General features: G+C 35.1%; 1 protein-coding gene across 2 annotated transcripts; it reads left to right on the top strand.

Moving 5' to 3' along the window:
* Positions 1–14,150: 14,150 nt before the first annotated feature.
* Positions 14,151–15,652, top strand: LOC133308695 (FCS-Like Zinc finger 6). Of its 2 annotated transcripts, none has more exons than XM_061509370.1 (2): positions 14,151–14,586; positions 14,993–15,652. In XM_061509370.1, the coding sequence occupies exons 1-2, from the start codon at positions 14,279–14,281 to the stop codon at positions 15,126–15,128; spliced, it is 444 nt and encodes a 147-aa protein (XP_061365354.1). In that variant the 5' UTR covers positions 14,151–14,278; the 3' UTR covers positions 15,129–15,652. The 2 variants fall into 2 exon arrangements, with proteins under 2 accessions (XP_061365354.1, XP_061365355.1); XM_061509371.1 differs by having other exon boundaries at positions 14,276–14,586; positions 14,972–15,652.
* The last annotated feature ends 215 nt before the right edge of the window (positions 15,653–15,867 follow it).

Genomic DNA, 15,867 nt, shown 5'->3' with positions numbered 1-15,867 from the left:
GGTTGTTTGGGCTAATTGCTTATCCAACTTCAAACGGCGATAACCGGAGAAAATGAGCTCCGAATTGAGCGTATGATAGCTTGTTAAAAAGGGAATTAAGTAATACAAAAATATAATCTGAGAAGAAGGGTTGGTTGCGATCGGTTTGGTCACAGAAAAATTTAGAGTGAAACATGTTAGAATTGGTAAAAACGTAAAGTTGGAAATAGGCTAAGTGAGTTTATGGGAACTCCTTAGTAACTTATAATAAATGATGTAAGTAATAAAAATAGTTTAAATAAGTCTTCCGCAAGAGTTTACGGTTACGGTCACAGCCTTTAATTATTACGCCTTTTTATGATTTAAATGCTCGCGTAATAGTCGGAAAAAAATTATTCTCGTTTTTATAAATGAACTGTTGTGGTTGTAACTGCGCTTAATATCATAATTAATGTTAACAATACCGGTACGTAACGGGCTGTTACAACCAGCATGAGTCAAGAGATCACAAATTTCAAAGCCTTCATCACTCATGAATTGGATATCCAAGCATTTTGAAGCGATGACTTGGCGGGAGGCATAATGTTCCTTGAATGTGGCATATTTAGCAGCTATAGAGAAGTACTTTCCATGAAGACCTGAACCTCGGGGTCTCTTGCGAATAGATGATGAGGCCATGAATTCAAGTGATGGAAATCCTGCGTAAATAAATTTCATGGAGTTAGATTCCCAAAATAATGAGCAGAATCATGCAACCCTTTTCCCAACCATGCTTAGCCCAAAATAATACCAAGATTAGAAAATTTAATCGGATAACAGAATCGGTAGATAACTGGTTCATGATTTGATGAAAGGTGACAAAGTACATAGAAGCATTTGGAACCCTAATCAGATTATACCACTATATGGGGATTTGAAGTGCAGCCAAGCCAAAACAATGGATAAAGTCAGCATAGATATAGGTTACTAAAAAAAATGCAGACCGCTAATATGGAAAAATAAAAGAAAATCAGAATATGTATTCATGGAGGAACCGAGAATATCAGACCCAAAAATATGCATGGAGTGACAAGGACAAGGAAAGCATGTGCATTCGGTATGGAGCATACAACAAACAGAATATGATTCGGGAACTTAAAAAAATATAGTCAAAAATAATATCACACAGCTACATAGTGCATTCAGAGTGAGATGAACCAGATGCATTGGAAAAACTTTAATTGAAGCGGCCACATATAGCCACAAAGGAACCGAAATGTTCAGCAAATACAAAGGACGATGCGTACACAAAAGAACAAACTCGGAGCGATTTTAAACCAATAACCCAAATTGGGCAGAAAAATGCTTTTTCAGACATTGGAGAGCATACAACAGTGATCAGCAAAAAATATATGATTCAAAAAAGTTTAAGGCAGTCCTATTAACTCTCAGGAAGCACCACGGTCATGGGCATTCAGAATCGATGGAGAAAAAAAAATTCGTGAAATCCTAAACTCACAAGGTGAGTAGCGAAATGAATTCAGAACCGAGAGTAAAAATAGAATACCAACCAAGAGGAATAGGGTTGGTTTACTTCAGCCCAGTGAGCAGATGCAGAATCAAAAACAGATGTGAAGTATACCTCGAAGATGAATTGGAAGGATGATAAAAGACCTTGGAGAGTTGGTGAAAGGCTGGAAGCTTTTGACACAAAAAGGGCCAGAGGAGAACGCACCCTGGTTCGGAGAGAGCTCTCACAGATGAATGGGAGAAGCAACGGTTACTGTCTTTTTGATTTTAAACGTTCAGTACGAATGGTAATCGATTACCAGGTATGGGTAATCGATTACCCTTCTTGGTAATCGGTTACCAGGTATGGGTAATCGATTACCAAAAGGGTTCTTGGAAGCTTTCAGAACCGAAACAGAAAGTAAAGAAGAAAGGGGTGCCAAGTGATATATATAACAGATATAAGCCTCAATTTTATACATGAAAAAAAAATGATTTAAGACAAAATATGTAATAATTTTCAAAAGCAAAATTAGTTGAATTAAGCATAACATGTGAAGTGATTAAGTAATGATACAATCATATGTAGGATGGATCAATAAGACCAATTTCTCTTCTTAAGTTATAGAATACTTCCCTTGGGAGTGGTTTGGTAAAGATGTCAGCCAATTGCTTTGAAGATTCCACAAATTCCAAGATACAATCACCACTTTGCACATGATCTCTTATGAAATGATGTCTAATATCAATATGTTTAGTTCTAGAGTGCATTATGGGATTCTTTGTGAGATTTATGGCACTAGTGTTATCACACCTTATAGGGATGTGATCAAGTTCAACCCCGAAGTCCTTGAGTTGTTGTTTCATCCAAATAATTTGAGCACAACAACTTCCAGCCGCCACATATTCGGCTTCGGCCGTGGACAAAGCCACGCTATTTTGTTTCTTGCTATGCCAAGACACTAAAGAGCAACCAAGAAAGTGGCAAGTGCCACTCGTGCTCTTCCTATCCAATTTGCATCCCGCAAAATCAGAATCGGAATAGCCGATTAACTCACATGATGCACCCTTAGGATACCATGATCCCATTTGTGAAGTGCCTACAAGATATCTCATAATTCTTTTTACGGCACTTAAGTGTGATTCTTTAGGGTTAGCTTGAAATCTAGCACACATGCACACACTAAACATAATATCGGGCCTACTTGCGGTTAAGTAAAGAAGTGAGCCGATCATACCTCGATATTTAGTAATTTCTATGGATTTACCTCCTTCATCCTTGTCTAAAGAACAAGATGTACCCATGGGAGTGTCAATAGCTTTGGAGTTGTCCATTCCAAATTTTTTGAGTAACTCCTTGCAATATTTAGCTTGATTGATGAATATTCCATCCTTTTGTTGCTTTATTTGGAGACCAAGAAAGAAGTTGAGCTCTCCCATCATAGACATCTCAAATTCACTTTGCATAAGGTTGGCAAATTCTTCACAAAGATGAACATTAGTAGCACCAAATATAATGTCATCAACATAGATTTGTGCAAATAATAGATGATCATTTTTCTTCTTTATAAAGAGAGTTGTATCCACTTTTCCTCTTGAAAAACCTTTTTCTAAAAGAAATTTGCTTAATCTTTCATACCAAGCTCTTGGAGCTTGTTTTAAACCATATAAAGCCTTTTTGAGTTTAAAGACATGGTTAGGTGAATCATGATCTTCAAAACCGGGAGGTTGATCAACATACACTTCTTCTTGAATGTATCCATTTAGAAAGTCACTTTTAACATCCATTTGAAAGAGTTTAAAATCCATTATACATGCAAATGCAAGTAATAGTCTAATAGCTTCTAATCTAGCAACGGGAGCATAGGTTTCATCATAATCAATACCTTTCTCTTGATTATAACCTTTCGCAACAAGTCTAGCTTTATTTCTAGTAATTATGCTATTTTCATCAAGTTTATTCCTAAAGACCCATTTGGTTCCAATTATTGGATAATCATTTGGTTTTGGCACAAGTTCCCAAACTTGATTTCTTTCAAATTGATTTAGTTCTTCTTGCATTGCCAAGAACCAATGTTCATCAATAATTGTTTCATTTATGGTCTTAGGCTAAATTTGAGAAACAAATGCTAAGTGATTACAAATATTTCTAATTGAGTTTCTAGTAGTTACCCCTTTTGATATATCACCAATTACCACATCAATGGGATGTCCTCTAGCTACTCTCCAATCTTGTGGTAGGTTGTTCCTGTCATTGATTTGTTGACTTGGTGTTTCTTCATTGTTTGCTTCATCTTCTTTTTGTCTTTCATCGTTCTCTTTGCCATCAAAGTTTATGTTTTCCATGCTTTCTATGAGATCATCATCACAAGGTTCCTTACTAGGCAAGACATTGTTAGTCTCATTAAATACAACATGAATAGACTCTTCAATGACCATTGTTCTTTTATTATAGACTTTATAGGCTCTACTTGTGAGTGAATAGCCTAGAAATATGCCTTCATCGGCTTTAGAGTCAAATTTGTCAAGGTTTTCATTTCCATTGTTTAAAACAAAACTTTTGCAACCAAAGACATAAAAATATGAAATATTGAGTTTTCTTCCTTTATAAAGTTCATAGGGAGTTTTCTTCAAAATAAGTCTAATTAAAGCACGGTTCATAACATAACATGCAGTGCCAACGACTTCCGCCCAAAAATATTTTGGAAGATCATTTTCATTGAAAATGGTTCTAGCAAGTTCTTCCAATACACGATTTTTCCTTTCTACAACTCCATTTTGTTGTGGAGTCCTAGGAGCGAAAAAATTATGTTCAATGCCATTTTCTTCACAAAAGGTTTCAAAATCTTGATTTTCAAATTCTCCACCATGATCGGTTCTAATTGAAATAATATTTGAAGATTGTTCATTTTGAATAAACTTGGCTAGTCTCTTGAATGATTTAAAAACATCGCTTTATATGTAAGAAATAAAGTCCAAGTATAGCGAGAATAATCATCCACAATGACCAATGCATAGTAATTGCCACCAAAGCTCATGGTTATAGTTGGTCCAAAAAGATCCATATGCAAAAGTTGTAAAGGCTTTGTGGTAGAAACAATATTTTTTGATTTAAAAGAAGCCTTTACTTGTTTTCCCATTTGACAAGCATCACAAACTTTATCTTTTTCAAATTTGAGCTTTGGTAACCCAATCACTAGGTCTAAGGAAATCAATTTGCTTAATTGACCCATGCCAATGTGTGTTATTCTTCTATGCCATAACCAAGATTCATCTTCCTTACTAATCAAACATTTATCGTCATTTGAAGGCATTCCATCTAAGTCTATCATATAAATGTTATCCACTCTATGACCAAGAAACTCAACTTGCCCATCAATTAGACTTTCGATTTTACAAGAGGTTGAGTCAAAAATAACTCTATAATTTTTATCGCATAATTGACTAATGCTAAACAAGTTATGTCTAAGGCCCTCAACAAGTAAAACATTTTCTATAGAGACGGAGGAGGAATTACCCACTTTTCTAATACCGAGTATCTTTCTTTTGTTGTTGTCTTCATAGAAAACATGTCCATGCTCTTTCTTTGTGAATGATTGGAATTTAGTTACATCTCCCGTCATGTGACTTAAGCAACCACTATCCAAGTACCACTTGGAGATTTTAACCTTCAAACAAACCTACATCACAAAGTCAAGATTTAATCTTTGGTACCCACACCTTGTTGGGTCTTTGTGTGTTAGTCTTGGGCTTAGTTCCCTTAAAAACTCACACTTTCTTTTGCCCAATAAAATCATTCTTTCTAACTTTACATGTGGAAGCACTATGACATTTTCCACCACAATGAAAACATTTAATGAATGAGCTACTTGTCATGTAGGATAGATAGATGAAAAAGTTTTTTATATGATTTTTCTTGTGTGATTGTGTCAAAACCTAAGCTGGATTTGTTAAACATGCATCTTTGTTTACCAAGCAACACATTTAAGTTATCTCTATCACATGTGAATTTGCTTATAATTTCATTTAAATCATCAATTTCTTTGTTTAGATCTTTACATGATGTACATTGTAAGAACCTGCACCGCTAATTAAGGAAATTAATTAGATAATTATGAAATAATTCCATAATTGACCCTAATAATTATTATGAGGCTTTAATAATTATAATAAGTGAGTAATAATGCTGAAAGTCGCTTTTCTGACGAAAAGAGCAGATACCGATTCTGCTAGTCGATATAAATGTGTATCGATAAAGTATCCCGAAAAATTATAAGGAGTGCGTGAATATTCCTAGAATAATATGTAGGACTGCGATTTCAAGTTTCAAGTTAAAATAATGAGAACTGATGCCAGAAACTGATACTGGCTATGAAAAGCGCGTACCGGAAAGGTGCTCCGAAAAATATAATAAAAATATTATAATTCTTGTAAAATTGAGTAGGTTAAGAATCCTGAGTTTGAGATTAAAATGCTAAGCGTAGCAATAAAAGTTAATACTGTGTGTTAGTGATTTAAACCGCCTATATATTCAACTTTGGCACATGATCCTAGGTTATTTTTGTGCCTCCTACGTGAGTGGCTGAAGGGTCAGCTGCTTCCTTCTTTAGCCTTGGTCTCCTTGCTTGAAAACCTTCCAAGTCTTCACCTTTTCTTCAAGAAACCTTCACCTAAACACTATTGTTGAGTGGGAGTTGGTCTTGTAAGGTTGTTGGGTGCTCCATTGTTGAGTTTGAGGAGAGTGGGCTGACCTTGTGATTTTGGGTTGTGGGAACCTTGAAGTTGGCTTTTTGAGCTTCAAGGTGTGAACTTTGTGGAGAAAGAACCAACCTTGGTGTGTCATTTTCGTTTTGGGACAAGGTCAAAACTGTGGAGTCAGTTTAGTGAGCTCCAAGAGCATTCTTCTCACTGTTTTGAGTTGTTGGTAAGCTTCACCACTCTTGTGCTTGAGTTTAATGCTTAAAAATGGAACCTTGATGCATGCAATGAGCTAAGTTGATAACTTAAGGGTGGGTAACGTTAAACACACCTAGAAATGCATGTTTAAGCTTCTGTAATCGGTAAAAGTTGGACCTTTGGTTTGGATTTTCGCGAAATGCAGAATCTGGGTTCTGTCGCAAAATATTCGGATATTTTGTTGTGAATATCCGGATATGGGTATCCGGATATTGATATCCGGATATGCCCCTAACGAATATCCGAATATTCTGAGATTTCGAAGAACAGTAGCTGCATTGTTCATACAATAGGCTATTGGGGGTTTGTGAACCCTAGATTGATGAAGTTGGACTTCCGTAATTATCAAACTAAGTCAGAATCAAGTGTTTAAGGGCTTGTGGCTTTGTGTGAAGCCTTAAGACGTAAAACGTAAAAGGAAAGGCGTTGTCTTTATATTGTATGCTTGTAGAGGTGTATATTGATATAATTATTGGTCCAAACAGATTGTGATTGTACTGTTTGTGGACGTTGAGCTGTGAGGCCTCTTGGCTGGGATAGCTAGCTTGCAAGGTAAGCTTTCATGTCCTCGGTTTAGCCATGTTGTGGTTCCACCATGTCCCATGAGGGTATGGTTATATGCATGCTGTGTTACATGCTTTTGATGTTTTGAAAATGCTGTTGAGCTGTTATATGCTAGTGCCTTATGATATGCATGTGGTGTTTCACCTATACGGTAAGCCTGAGTATGTAGTACATACAATAATGAGGCTGTGGGTGAGGTGCAAACGGTGTTCCTTGTACTACATGTAGGTGATAGACGTATACCTATATTTCTCTGGCCAGAAGAATAGTTTAAACACACATGGTATGAATATCTGTTGCACTGCATAGTTTTTAGAACTTATATTGAATTACTGTTTTTAGAACTTATATTGCACATGTAAGTGAGCTTGGGATGGAAGATCCTTGAGGACCCCTTGTCTTACTGAGATTTCTGGTTTAGAGATCTCACTCCACGTTTGGGGAATGCTTATTTCAGGTTCAGGTAATGCGGGGGTTGAGACCTCTAGTGGCAGGAGGCCAGAGCTTAGCTGATAGATGTTACATGTTTATGCTGCTTTGCTGATATGCTGTTATGATTGGATGTTGGATCCTGTTTACTGTCTTATGCTTTTAGCTTCAGTTTATGGATTTATATGTTGGGATTTTGTTGGTTATGCTGTTGAATTGGTGAGCATGGGGATTGTCCATGCCACGTAAACTTGTTTATTGTCTTGTTTAATTTGGAGTTGTATTAATGTATCAGGATATTATCCGGACTGTGTGTAGTAGATCCGTGACATAGATACTCACTTTATCTATATTATGAGGTATTCCAGTTAGATGTCTTTTTGCAATTTACATACATGCGATATTTTATGAAATTGATTAAGTAATCAACTTCGCTAAGTATAATGACGTCATAATTGAAAAGAAAAAGATATCCCACATTTGAAGAATATCCCACATTTCCTTAGCATTCTTACAATTTGAAACACGAAAGTATTCATCACGACCTAAGGCATTTGTGATCAAGTTTTGAGCTTTAGCATTCCAATTTCCTTTCTTAATTTCATCTTTGGTATAATTATCTATATCTTTAGGAACATCTTCATTTTTCTCATTTTTTATAGTAGGTGGTGTATACCCTTTTTTAACTGCATTTCATACTCTTAAATCATTAGATTGAAGAAATATTTTCATCTGACTCTTCCAATAAGAATAATCGACGCCATTGAAAAATGGAGGTCTAGTACTAGACGATCCCTCAAGGGACATATCATGGTTCAAAGAAGTCATCCCTTCTCTTGAAGCGGTTAAGCTCTTTACACAAGAGTTCAAGCTCTGATATCACTTGTTGGACAAGTGGCTTCAATACTCAAGAGGGGGGTGAATTGAGTTTTACAAAATCTTTTCGCAAAGTGCCTCCTTTGATATTTTAAAGACTATTTCTTCAATAAAGTGATTTAATAAGGAAAAATCTAAGCGTAAGAGCAAGTGTAGTGATCAACAAAGTAAGCAAGCGAATATATGAAGACAATCTAAAATGCAATTTTAATACTTAAATAAAGAGATTAAGGTTAGAGAAATTGCAAACTAGATGTATCCTGGTTCGGCCACCACCACCGTGACCTACGTCCAGACTGAAGCCGCTCGATCAATTCTTTTCACTAATTATCAAGCTTGAGGGTGCTTGACAAACCACTACAACCTTTCAAGACTTCGGGCTCTTGATGCCTTACAATTTTTCACTCCAAATTTTCTTAGAAATTTGGTGACCTTTCAAGTGTATAGGGTTTACTCCCCTAACTATTCAAGAAATCAAAGGAAGGTGTTTAACAATGGCTAAGTACTCTCAAAGTACAAATAACACAAGTTGAAGAACAATGGTTGTTGACACTCTCACAAGAATAAATCTCAAAGTGAATTTATGATCAATAAGACAAGAATAATGCAAATAAAATGAAAAATAATGAGTAATAATGATCAAGAAGTGTGTCCCATCAAGGGGAACAATATTCTCTATTTATAGAGGGCCCCCATGGCCTTTTTCGCACTCATTTTCGCAAACTAGCCGTTTTATAGCCGTTATTTTTATCTTCTGCACAGTAGGTAATCGATTACCATTGTGTGGGTAATCGATTAACATGGGGGTGTTTGGTTCAAGTTTTTGGAGAGGATTACCGGTAATCCTTCTTTGGTAAATGTAATTACCACGTTTGGTAGAAGGAATAAATTACGATTCCCGGATATCCAAGGATTACCGGTAATTTGATTTATAAAGAAAAGTCACTATTCAGATTACCAAAAATAATATGGTAATTCGGAATACCAATCAGAATACCAAGTAAAGGGAAAGCACAACAATAAATTCTGAGACAAAAATACCCCAATACACATAAAAATCTAGACTCAATCTATCAATTACAAAAGTAAAAATAGTTTGGGGTTATTTTTGTAAAATAACCTCATATTCCAAGTCATATTTCGTTCTAAACCAAATATGGAATCAGTAATTTTTACCCAGTATTCCCGGTAATATTTTGACGAACCAAACACATCTTTCGTAAGATTCCAAGTAAACTCAATTTCTACTGAATTCTCATTAATCATGATTCCCGGTCACCAAAAAATTTCTCCTGTACCAAACACACCCGAAGGGTAATCGATTACCATTTTTGGGTAATCAATTACCAACCTGTTGAAAGGTTGGATTTCACCCTAAAATGATTTTCTCTTGATTCAAATCAGTTTCAAATATTGTTTAAACATTTTATGAACATTAAAAACTATATTTTTATGCTAGGAATGTATTTGAATGTCAAACGATGACTTAATGCATGTATTTGAATAATACTTTGAGCTTCCTTCATGTAAGGAATCAATTACCTTTTCAAATGATCATAAGTCCTATACTATATTACTTGGAGATTGCTTGGACTTAGAGACTTCGCTTGAAGCTTGAGTCTTGATCTTGTTTAGACTTCTTTTTTATGGTTGCACCTTGAAGCTTTCTTTCCATGCTTGTTTGTTATCATCAAAATCGTTGAACCTTTATATTTTTTACGTAGAGTGCATTGGTTCCACACAGATAACTTATCTGCAGTAACTGCAGAAAAACAAACCCAAATATAAATTGCTTTAACTTTTATAAAAAGCACTTTTAAAATAAGGAAGTGATAAAAGTTACTTTTTCTTTAAGGTGAAACATACGCGCTCTAAGTATATTTGCTAGAATGGTCATGCTTAATGTGGTTTCTTCTATGTGTACTCAAGACGTGCATAGTATTTTTGGCCCTGTCAAATAATGAGTAGCAATCTCCAACAACAAGCATTAACCATCGTCTAAAGAAGTTAAGAAACAATATCTCACCCGCTTCAAATATGAGTGTATTCTCTTATGTTAAAATTTCACATAACCTGGTCATATGAAATTTTTGTATCTATATCTTTTTTTCATTAATAATAAGTAAATCTCCTCTATTTAATGCATGTAAAAAAATGATAGATATAAAAATTTTACATAATTAAATTATATAAAATTTTAATGTGAGAAGATCCATTCGTATATAAGTGCAAAGACACACAAAAGGTCTTACCTAATTTAATATATCTTAAATTTGGACTTTCCACAGGGCATTGATGTTGTCAAACACCGTCAATAGTGTGGCGCATTAATCACGTATAAAGTAAATTAGCGAGTGAATTTAGGCCACGTGTCTGATCAAGGGAAAAGTATAATTAAGAAAATGAGAAGAGTGATAAGGTATCGAATTTAGGGAGACATATCTCGTTAGTTGAAGAAGAAGAAGAATTCTTATCTATACACTCTTTACAACTTTAGTGAAGACTGGAGATATCTATAACCCAGAACAATAGCAATAGATAATATTATACTAATTAGAGGACATTTGGATCTTAACTTTTTGAAAGAAATAAAATTTTGAACCCAATTGTAGACGAGAAGAAAAAAGTGGCATGGGAATACTTTTCTGGGTCATGATGTTAAAAAAGAATATGGTGTACCGCACACCCAAAAAGCTTAAAGTGAAAATAGAGATGCGTGAATCAGCCAAAATTATTGGTACCATTTCTAATGGAATGGAGGTTGTGTCGAATTCGAAAAAGGCAAGGCAAACAAATGAGGCCAGCAAGAGTGAAGCCGCTGTAGCGTTGTTGGCTGTCCTCCAAGCACTACGTTCCCTTCATTTTGTTTTTTTCTAATAACAAAATGGGATAAGATATTGTGACACCCAAGTTATGTTACACCCATGTGACACCCAGATCGCTTATGTTGATTCAACGGTTATATTTATTTTCATCTTTGTATGGTCATGATTTCCCAAATTTAAAGTGAAAGCATTAAATATGGGAAATCATAACCATACAAAGGTAGAAATAAATATAAATCATGACCATACAAAGATGGAAATAAATATAACCGTTGGATCAACATAAGCGATCTAACGGTGAAATTGACTGGGTGTCACATGAGTGTAACATAACTTGGATGTCACAATATCCTATGTCTTCTATATACATGGTGCTATTGCGTAACTTTCCCACGGCAACTTAATCTATCTTATTATTTCTCTTTCATTAGTCATCCTTGCTTTTTCTATGATAATAATAACGTATAACATCATAATGTTGACGACGTAAGAAATTAATTGCCCCAATACATAATAATACATAATAATACATAAAAATATTGTTGATTGCTTGGAGTTGAGGAAGAAATCAACCCCCCCTATATAATCTGTAATTTATTTATTTTTTAAATAAATTTATATAACATAAGTTTTTTTAACTGGTTTTTTTATATTTTTTTAAAAAATTTAAATAAAACCTTTATAATTTAACTAAGTTTTTAGTTGGACCCCAACTCGTAATGAAGTCTTATAATTAAGTTCCTGAAACAGTGAAACATATAATAGGGAAACAGAACAGTATGAATATAATCATATTAAACATCAATGTACAGAACTTAAATGATATTTAATTAATAAGATCCTACTCAACCATCTATGAATCATATTAAAAAATTGTTATAAGAATCTATTTAAAATTTTAGTTAAATTATAAAGAAGCAATTTAATCTAATCATACTAAATTGATTATTTCAAGAAGAGAGTTGAATTGCAAGGGCGTCCATGACAACCATATGAGAATCAATTTTTTTTTTTAATTTTTTGTTCTTGAGAATAGAAATCGATAGAAATAATATTTGGTAAAATTGGTTTATTTTTTATTTTTGGGATAAAATGATTTAATTTTTGTGTTGAGAAAAAAAAAAAAAAATTTTGCTTCCCCGTGGCACGACAAAAAAAGAGAATCATTTTTCTTTCTTTTTTTATTCGCCACTTCAACCCTTTCTCTCAAAAAAATAAAAATAAAACCATGTATTTTGCTCCTTCCTCCTTTGACGCTTCTGCTTTAAAGTTTTTTTTTTCTCTTTTACTCTCTCCCCCTCTTTTCTTCTTCGCTTTTTTTTCTTCTAACATTCTTCTCCTTCCTTCTTCATTATTCTCTTATGTCCTATTGTTGCAACTTCTTTGTTTCGTTGTTCTCTATTTCGTTCATCTCCAATGTTGTTGTTATTTCTCGCTTTACTTCATTTTTCTACTATAATTCTAGGTAAATTTACTCTCTAATTCAATTTTTATTTGATTAATTTTGATTTTTTGTTTTGGGATTTTTGGCGAGGGTCTATTTAATCTTTGTTTTTGTTTTGATTTTTTTAATTCTTATGTTGGATTGGGTTTAGGGTTAATTTGAATTGAGTTTACGGTTATGGATAGAGGTGGCAAAGTGGGCGCCCCCCGCCCCACCCCGCCAAAAAATGAGTCAGCCAACCTCGCCCCGCTTTTGAAAGTGGGCTGAAAAACTCAGCCCGCCCCGCCCCATTTGGCGGGTTGGGCGGGTTGACCCGCCAGCCTGAGCCTATTTTACACTGACCCGCCTATGCCCGCCATCAACCCGTCAAAAAATGAGCCCGCCCCGCTTTTGAGATGAGTTGAAAAACTCAGTCCGCCCCGTCCCGTTTGGCGGGTTGGGCCACCGAGCCGAGCCCGTTTTGCCGGCTCTAGTTATGGATGCTATAGTGGTAAGAAAGCATGAAAAAGAATTAAAGATGAATTTACAAAACAAATAAGGTTTGATTAAACTGAATTCTAATTTTAAAAATAAATATATATATATATTAACAAATAATATTACGATTCTCGGAATAAAAATAAAAGGGTTCGCTTTTTCTGCAGTTACTGCAGATAACTTATCTGCAGTAAGTCAATACGACGTCGTTTTGGGACGAAAATAATGGTATTTTTGTAATTTTAATTTATTTCAGGGTTATAATAGTATTTATATTTATAATTTTTTAAGATTTCAATACCAAAACGACGTCGTTTTGAGAATAAATACAGATAAGTTATCTGCATCAACTGCAGCAACATTTTTTCCAAAATAAAATATGTTAAAAAATATAATTTTGATTGTCATGAACCATACTGTGATTAGAGCCGACAAAACGGGCTCGGCTCGACAGACCAACCCGCCAAATGAGGCGAGGCGGGCTGAGTTTTTCAACTCATCTCAAAAGCGAAGCGGGGCGAACTCATTTTTTGACAGGTTGATGGTGGATATAGGCATACCAAGATGGATAAATGTAAAATAGACTCGGACTGGCGGACTAACTCGCCCAACCCACCAAATGGAGAAAGACAGATTGAGTTTTTCAACTCACTTTCAAAAGCAAAACAAAACAAATTGATTCATTTTTTAACGAGTTGATAAGCGGCCCGCCCACTTTCCACCTCTAACTGTGATATGTGAAAGATATGAGTAACTAAATGCTGTAGATTCCAATCTTTCCTATAATGGCGTGAACATTTGGTTGGCCAATAAGACTCACCCAAAGTGACTTCTTTTTTGGAGGCTCGATCAAAAGTATCCGAAGTTCCCAGACCAATTTGCACTTAAAAAAAAGAAAATAATAATAATAATAATAATAACAATACTGCTCCAATAATCAAAATAAGTGATGGTAATTGAAAAGGATGGGTTGACGTGAGATTTCATTTCTCGTTAATGATGAACATCACTTTCACCTCAGAATCAACGGCACAGATTCACTCCTCGGTTTTAGGCTCTTTGTTTTATCTCCCCTAAGCTTCGCTGTTATCTTCACCAAACCGTAACCTGCTCCCATCCTCCTTCAATCTTTAATACTTAGACACTTCATACCAATAGAGAAAACAGAAAGCGCTATTTGTAGTAGTAGTAGTAAAAGAAGACTAGCATATATTCCCTGGAGAACCAACAGAAGAAGAAGATGTTGTTAGGGAAGAGACCTCGTCCTCCAATTAAGAGAACCACAAGCATGTCAGAGATAACCTTCGATCTGAACACAACCACTGATGATGATTCCAACAATCCCTTGAACCGGCAGGGAACAGGAGGAGTTGTGGTTGGTTCACCTGGTGGGTTAAATGGTTTAGATCAGAACAGGATTTTGGCCACAGTTTCACCCAGAAACCATAGAAGGCATTCCGCTGATCTGACACAAACCCCTGACTTCTTGCGTGCTTGCTTTCTCTGCAAACGTTGTTTGGTACCTGGCCGTGACATCTACATGTACAGGTACTCACTTTCATTAATATTTTTCTTAATTCTATCAAAAACTTTAATTCGTGTCACCCTTAATTGTTTCTCTCTCGCTCTCTACCAAGTCACTGTTTCAGATGGTAAAGACATCTCGTGTTGCAATTTCACCTGTCAACATAATATTGTTCTTTAATTTGTCTTAATAATAACGTGGTTCAGTATTCCATTCGGTGCCCATCGATGTAGTATTATTGTCTTGCACTATATATATGTATATATATTAAATTGTGTTATATAATTTTGTTTGTTGATATTGAAAACAAGTAACTAAGCTATATATACTTTTAAAAAAAAAAAAAAAAAAATCAAATTATTCGAAGGCTTTAGTATTAATTGAAAATATAAAAAATTGAAATTGCAGAGGTGATAGTGCTTTCTGCAGTCTAGAATGCCGTCAACAGCAGATGAAGCAGGATGAGAGAAAGGCTAAGTGTTGTGTGGCATCAAAGAAACAAGTTGTGGCTCCGCCTTCTGGATCTCAAGTCACCACCAAAGGCGAAACCGTGGTTGCTTTGTAGTCTTAACATCCCATCAAGGATTGATGTATTATAAATTATTCCTATTGTCTAGCTATGCCCATGCCAGTGCCCTTTCGTACCTTAGTCATCAAATATGTTTATATATCTTCCTCTCTCGCTCTCTCTCTTTCTGTGATCTTTTTTTCCTTTTGTTCTTGCTTTGTAATTTTCATCATGTCCCTTTTTTGGAGAGTGGTGCTTTGCTTGTAAATGGGCATCATGGACAAGTACTTTTCAAGTACGCTGTTGCAATTTCCATGGGATTTTGAATGGGAATACATAAAAAGAGAAACAAAAAAATGTATTAGTAATGGGGAAAATTGCATTCACGTACTTACTCTTTCACATCGTATTGTGTCTCGATGGTGGACTTGTTCATTGTTTGTAAACCCCGTATATGACGTGGGACTTGGAAATTTGAGGATGGTGATGTTATTTGGAAGTTTTATGGCGTCACTACTCCATTATTCTCCATCCCCTTTTCTCCCGGGATAAGATGTTAAAAACGAAATATATTTAATGGAAAAGGAAGTTGTATTTACCCTATCAAAAATCCTAAATTTTGGTATTAAAGTTCTCCTATTTTAAATTGTTCTTGATCAATTATGAATCCACATGGCATGCTTTAGCCGTCTAATATTTCTGCTGTTTATACTTTATATTAGTACATGTCATAACAGTAATGTGGATACTAATTAAGCCTATTCGTTTCATGTAGTTTAATTGGAAATTTTTTGTA

This window comes from Gastrolobium bilobum, unplaced genomic scaffold (genome assembly GCF_033153095.1).
Source record: "Gastrolobium bilobum isolate Gb01-03AN ecotype WA unplaced genomic scaffold, APGP_CSIRO_Gbil_v1 utg2170, whole genome shotgun sequence".
NCBI classification, from domain to species: Eukaryota; Viridiplantae; Streptophyta; class Magnoliopsida; order Fabales; family Fabaceae; genus Gastrolobium; species Gastrolobium bilobum.
This window is presented reverse-complemented; position numbering and strand designations above follow the sequence as displayed.

Coding starts and splice junctions, on each gene's coding strand:
- LOC133308695 (XM_061509371.1), top strand. CDS start 14,279: ATGTTGTTAGGGAAGAGACCTCGTCCTCCAATTAAGAGAACCACAAGC. Junction 14,587..14,971: donor CGTGACATCTACATGTACAG/GTACTCACTTTC, acceptor TTGAAATTGCAG/AGGTGATAGTGCTTTCTGCA.